At 37.3% G+C, this 5,819-nt stretch overlaps 2 protein-coding genes across 3 annotated transcripts; one reads left to right on the top strand and one right to left on the bottom strand.

Moving 5' to 3' along the window:
• Positions 1-232: 232 nt before the first annotated feature.
• On the bottom strand, positions 233-1,325 carry LOC111810141 (TRP-like ion channel protein (Protein of unknown function, DUF599)). Its single transcript, XM_023696727.2, has 2 exons — positions 1,038-1,325; positions 233-953 (listed from the first exon to the last, which is right to left on the bottom strand). The coding sequence occupies exons 1-2, from the start codon at positions 1,197-1,199 to the stop codon at positions 390-392; spliced, it is 726 nt and encodes a 241-aa protein (XP_023552495.2). The 5' UTR covers positions 1,200-1,325; the 3' UTR covers positions 233-389.
• Positions 1,326-3,813: 2,488 nt separating this feature from the next.
• On the top strand, positions 3,814-4,976 carry LOC111810424 (uncharacterized). 2 transcript variants are annotated; one of them, XM_023697130.2, is made up of 2 exons: positions 3,814-3,984; positions 4,192-4,976. In XM_023697130.2, the coding sequence occupies exon 2, from the start codon at positions 4,377-4,379 to the stop codon at positions 4,812-4,814; it is 438 nt and encodes a 145-aa protein (XP_023552898.2). In that variant the 5' UTR covers positions 3,814-3,984; positions 4,192-4,376; the 3' UTR covers positions 4,815-4,976. The 2 variants fall into 2 exon arrangements, with proteins under 2 accessions (XP_023552898.2, XP_023552897.2); XM_023697129.2 differs by having other exon boundaries at positions 3,823-3,984; positions 4,354-4,976.
• Positions 4,977-5,819: the final 843 nt, after the last annotated feature.

Genomic DNA, 5,819 nt, shown 5'->3' with positions numbered 1-5,819 from the left:
GAGTGTTTGCTTATAAAAGCTTCTCCTGGTTCTTCCATGTGGCGCCATGCCGGAAGTGGTCTCCAGAAGAATGTGAAACGCTTAGTTTCTCCTGATGAACCCAATTCCAAAAGACTACACTGTTTTGTTCCTATTTTTTCAAACAAAATAAAAAATTTTAAGAGACCTTGAACACATAAAGTTGCATGGTGGGTTACAAGTGCAGGTGAGTGGATTTGGCACCTCAAAGATATTTCAACAAATAAATTAAACAGCGACAGACGTCCTCCACGCCTCTCTTATGGAATGCGGTGGAACATCTGTTAGGAAAAACAAACTCAGAATTGAATGCGTGCTTGACACCCTCTAGAAAAAGACAAGAGTCAGTTTCATTGGAAAAGAAAAAGAAATTATTTCCCAATTTCCTCCTCCTCGTCCCTTTGAGGGACGTAATCCAAATTCCCATCAGCCCAACAGAATTCAAAGGCGACATCAAGAAAATAAAGCATAAAAACAAGGAGAAAGGAAGATGAGAACATAGGAATAGGTCCAAAGATCCACAAAAGTAGAGGAAATGAGAAGTAGAAGGCACGCAATCCTAAGGACCAGAAATAGCTGCCTCTATTCACTGTGGTGGCGACGTATTCAGCCGTGAGGCGTCGATGGTGAGCGTGGGTTGAAATGTTTTTGAAGGGCGTATTGATAAGAATGCTTGCATGACTGTAATACCTGATGGACTGAACGTTAAACAAAAACGCCACCAAAAAGCACACCAAAATGGCGAAGAACTTGATAGAGAAACCGAACACGCTTTTGTCACCAAGTACCACTAATGGGGACTCACTGTGGCCGCCACTCGTCACTAAGACGGCCATGAGAGAGCAGAGCATTATAGCCGTCGATGCCAAAAGGGTGGACGCCATTATATTGTTCCTCAGCGTTTGGACGGCAAGGACGCCATTCTTTGACGCATCCTGATACCACTTCGAATTTTAGTTTCAGCGTATGAAGGCGAAAAGAAAAAATAAAAATAAAAAGAATGGTAGTCTGAATCGGACCTCCATCATAGCACGAACCCACAAACGACGATTGATGGCGTTGATGCCAATTACAGTCTTGTTGGGATGTCTGACGATCCGATAGAAAAGCCATACGTGATAGGCAACCATGACACCGAGCCCAGATGACACCAATATGTAGTCGCTAATCTTTTTCTCCATTTCCTTCTCCCAATCCAATGATACAACTGCTAGGCCTGCACGCCTTTTCCTTGGAGATCAAGTGTGGCGTTTTATAAGCACAGTCCCCTCAAAAAATGTGAAATTTGTAATATGAAATAATTGTTTGTATTGTGTATTAAATGAAAGAAAGAGTTTCCTGTATTGGTTCTCTTTTTTTTTTTTTTAGTAATTTTAAAAAATTAATAGAAACATTTTTTAGTAATTTTAAAAAAATTAATAGAAACAAAAAAAAAAAAAAAAAAAAAGAGAGAGAGATTAAAAACAAAAACAGAAAAGAATCAGCTCTTTTTTACTGTTTATTTGATTTTGAAGTGTCGGTTAGCTCGGAGGCAAGTCAGCCACCACCGAGTCGCCATCCAAAACTTTCCATTCCTGCTTTTGGTTAATTAAACACGGAGTTAGCAACAAGTGGTAAACAAGCGATGCCTGCTTTTTGTAGTGGGGAAGCACAGGAAGGCATAGGAAGCCCACGAATCAGTGGGTTATAAAATTACAAAACAGAAAGAGCATAATGAATGATAGAAGAAAATTTTTGTAATATTTGTTTGGGATGTGGCAATTGCATGAACCAACAAAACGTCACAAAAATGGACAACAATACACAGGAAGGGAGGACACTCCGGGTAACAATCCTAGAAGCATCATTTTTGGAGATTCTTTGGTGGAAAGTATAGCCTCCTGGAAGAAAAGTTTTAGTTTTCCGAGGGACAAAGACTAACCCACGTGATGTCTGTCCTTAGTGGCGTCCATGTGTTCTTTTTGCCTCCTTTTCAGATCCCAGTGAGGCTCTGTTGGGCAAACGGTTGCATGGTTCCTGGAGAATTTGAAAGGATATGTAGCTCCAACCAAGGAGCACACGGTGTGAAAGTTCAATAAGAGCTTGTATGAAGTGAAACAAGTATCGAGTCAGTGGTATAAGAAGTTTCACTCTTTTATGTGTTAGAGTGGTTTTTGCAGGAGTGTATTGTTACTTTAACAAATGCATTGATTCTAATGTGTCTCTACCCTTGTATGTGAATGGTATATTGATTACCGGATCTAGTCCAAGAGAGATAAACCATCTGAAAACAAGCATGTCTTCGGTATCTAAATCCAAGATGAACGATGTTAAACTTAAGACTGACACTTTGGCAAATTGTCTTAAATTGTCAAAAAGACGATCTTCTAAGACAGTTGAGGATCGTGAGCACATGACATTAAATTCCATATGTTTCTACAGTTGGAAGCTTGATGCATGTTATGGTGTGCACTAAACTTGATATAAAATATATAGTGGAAAGTTTTAGCAGTTACCTGGTAAACTCCGGAAAAGAGTATTGGGAAGCTGTAAAGTAACGAACATTGGGAAGCTGTAAAGTAACTTTTGAGATATATAAGAGGTACATCCAGTATTTTACTTTGAATGGCAATGACAAAATAGTTATGCTAGGTTTTGTGGATGTTGATCTTAGTAGAGATGTAGACTCTAGCAATTGCATATCCAAATATATCTACACTATAGATAGAACAACAATGAATTGGATTTTCAGGCTTCAAAACTGTGTTACTATTTTGATGAAAAACTCGGTCTATAATTCAAAGACAAAACACATTAGAAGACAATATCATTTCACTAACAAGTCAGTGGAAGAATGTGATGTGTATTTAGAGAAGATAAAGGGCGCAAAAAATCTTACAGACATATTGACAAAGTGTGTTGATATTGGAAAATTGAAGTTGTGCAAAGTTTTAGTGAAGATATTGATGATGAAGAGAATCTCTGGAGAATAAAATTTTTGGTCGACTTGATCAGTTTCGAGAATTGTTAGGTCATGGAACTTGAGGTTTACTTGTGGCTTAGTTAATGATCATATAAATAGTTATGTAGATTATCTATATTCTCCCTAAATGTATGCACTTGAAGTTATCAATATAAACTTCTGGTCATCGTGAAGTTTACCATCTCGATGTTACATATATATTCTTCTTTGTGTTCTTCATATAGATCGAGTGCCTCAGTTGTGTGATTCTAACAATGAATACCATATTTGAAGCCACCAAGAAGACTATGAGAAAAGCCTTCAAGATGAACATCATACTCAATTAACTCGATCAATAATCGACTGCAATCTTTTTCTGACTCAAAATTCATAAAAATGGTGAGTTGGTTGTGGCATAAGAGAAGCATTAGATTGGTACTTCCTAGCTATGGTGTCTGTAGGGTGAAAAGATGCATCCATTCAAATATGAAAAGACACCGATTGAAGAGACATGGTAAATCTAAAAAGTTAGATTCATTCTCCTACCTACTTATTTTATGAATTTGCATTTATGAAGGTTGATGCATGGATTTGAAAGGTTGTTGGCTGAATTTAGACTACATTATCAAGGGTTGTGGGCTTTCATGAATTTAGACTAGCACTCTTTGCTTTTTTAGTTGGAGATGGAAAGCCAATCTCATTCTTTTAGGAGTTGATTTTTTTTATTTTTATTTTTATTTTAATTTTTAATTTTTGCTATAAAATAAAATTTCATTTAAAAAAATTAAGTCTTTCCTACTCCAGCGACTAACGACGTCAACCCCATCATCAGGGACTACGAACTCTCCTCTCTCCTCTCTCCTCTCTATAAATACGCTTACCCCTTCCCACGTATCTCTCCTTCTATTACATTTTTTGTTCTGTTACCAAATCGGAGGGATAGGGAGAAGAGGGAGTGCGGGAGTTGATTCAGAGGGCCCTTTCTCCATTCTTTTTCCCATACTTGGCTTGGCCTCTCGGATCAAGTGAGTTATTTCTGTTCCTTTTCTTTTTTTAAATACATTTTCGAGCACCTCATAGTCTGTTACCCTTTTTGGGATCTTTATCTAAACATTCATATATTTTCTGTTACACTTTATTTTTCTATATATATATAATGTATATTTTGTAAGCGTTTTTGCTGTACTAAATATTTTTGTTCTTTTCCCCTAATCCGCACATGGGCTTCTTAGATCTGGTCTGAAATCGCCACGGTGTTTACGATATGTTGAATTAAGGATTGATGTTGTGGTCTCCGGGGTTGGGATAATGTCAATTATTGTGCTCGCCATCTGTAGAACAATCTGGCGGATTCCTGTGTTTGACAGTTTTGTATTTTGTGTTGGGATGTCCAGAAATTTTGGGGCAACACCGAATAATGGAGTTAAATGGGAAATCCATGGTGTCAGAGGCTGCAAATGTTATTTATCTTTCAACTATTGTGGGTGGAGATGGGGAAGTAGTTGGTCACAAATGTGATTGGAAATGTGAGAATGAGCATGTGTGTGGTAATATGTATCGCTGCAAACTGACAGGAGTGACTCACATTTGTGACAAAAACTGTGACCAACGAATTGTGTATGATAACCATACCTCACTCTGCCGTGCAAGTGGGCAGGTTTTCCCGCTTACACTCACAGAGGAACAAGCAATCAGAGGCATTCGCAGGAAGCTTGATGCTGACAATTCCTCCGTTGATTACTTTGGTTTCAAGCGTAGGCGGGATGCCCAGTTTCATCCTTCTCCTTTTGAGAGATCTTTCTCTGCTGCCCTCCCATTTTGTAGTCGAGTTGGAGACGGCATGGATATGAACTAGATTTACATTTGAATAATTTCCTTGCTGTTTGTAGGAACACTTATATGTTTCTAATCTTGTTTAATGCACTATGTAGCTGACATTAGATTGACTGTAACAGATGGGATGGTGATCTTTACATTTCTATTTACTACTTCCTTACCCTGCATCTCTTTCTACAAAGTTGATATGCAGCCAGGTTTTTGTTTGCATTCACACCGTTGCCTCCTACAGTTTGTGAACCAACTATACCTTGTGCCAATGTGCATTACAAGTGCGCCTAGCTTTACAATCTACTTTTAAATCAACTTCCACAAACTTGTGATCCATAACTCTGTTCCTAATTTGTAGATAAATGATAGTTCTTGGTATAGGGGTGCTTACTGTAATATTTGTGTGCTACAGGGACCATGGACACGCAGATCGTTTATAAAATGCATTACTGAGTCGTGAGTTTATGCAAGGCTAGGATGCAGATTGAACTCGTATTTGATATAATACACTAGCGTTGATTCCATATACGGTCCTTCATCCATGCAATCCGAATTATTGTCTTCGTTCACTAATACAAATGATTTTCTCTTCCATTGCCGAAAACTTGTTATTTAGAGTTCACCATTTATTCTCGTTTTCTTACTTCAATCCACCTACTTAACATTTTTTTAAAGTTATATTTTAAAAAATATTTATATTATTTTTGTGTATACATATTAGTAACTTTTCAAAATTTTGTGTCATGAACGTGTTTGGTTTGATGAAATTCCTATGTTATGTATGTGGTGACGTGTTGAAGATCACTAAAATCAATGATATACCTGAAGAGATAAGGAGAGTCTGACTGCTAAATTAAGAACCTCATAAATAACTTACCTAAGATTCAAGCATATTTAGGAAACCAATTAATAGATTAGGATTAAAAAAAAAAAAAAATTAACCTGGGTTGATAAATAACACATCTAATTGAGTTTTCCCACATCCCAACCTCAAAATTTAGACAAATAGAGCGAGGAAAATGAAAATGAGCTA

This window comes from Cucurbita pepo, chromosome 14, assembly GCF_057944985.1.
Source record: "Cucurbita pepo subsp. pepo isolate OVF chromosome 14, ASM5794498v1, whole genome shotgun sequence".
NCBI classification, from domain to species: domain Eukaryota; kingdom Viridiplantae; phylum Streptophyta; class Magnoliopsida; order Cucurbitales; family Cucurbitaceae; genus Cucurbita; species Cucurbita pepo.
This window is presented reverse-complemented; position numbering and strand designations above follow the sequence as displayed.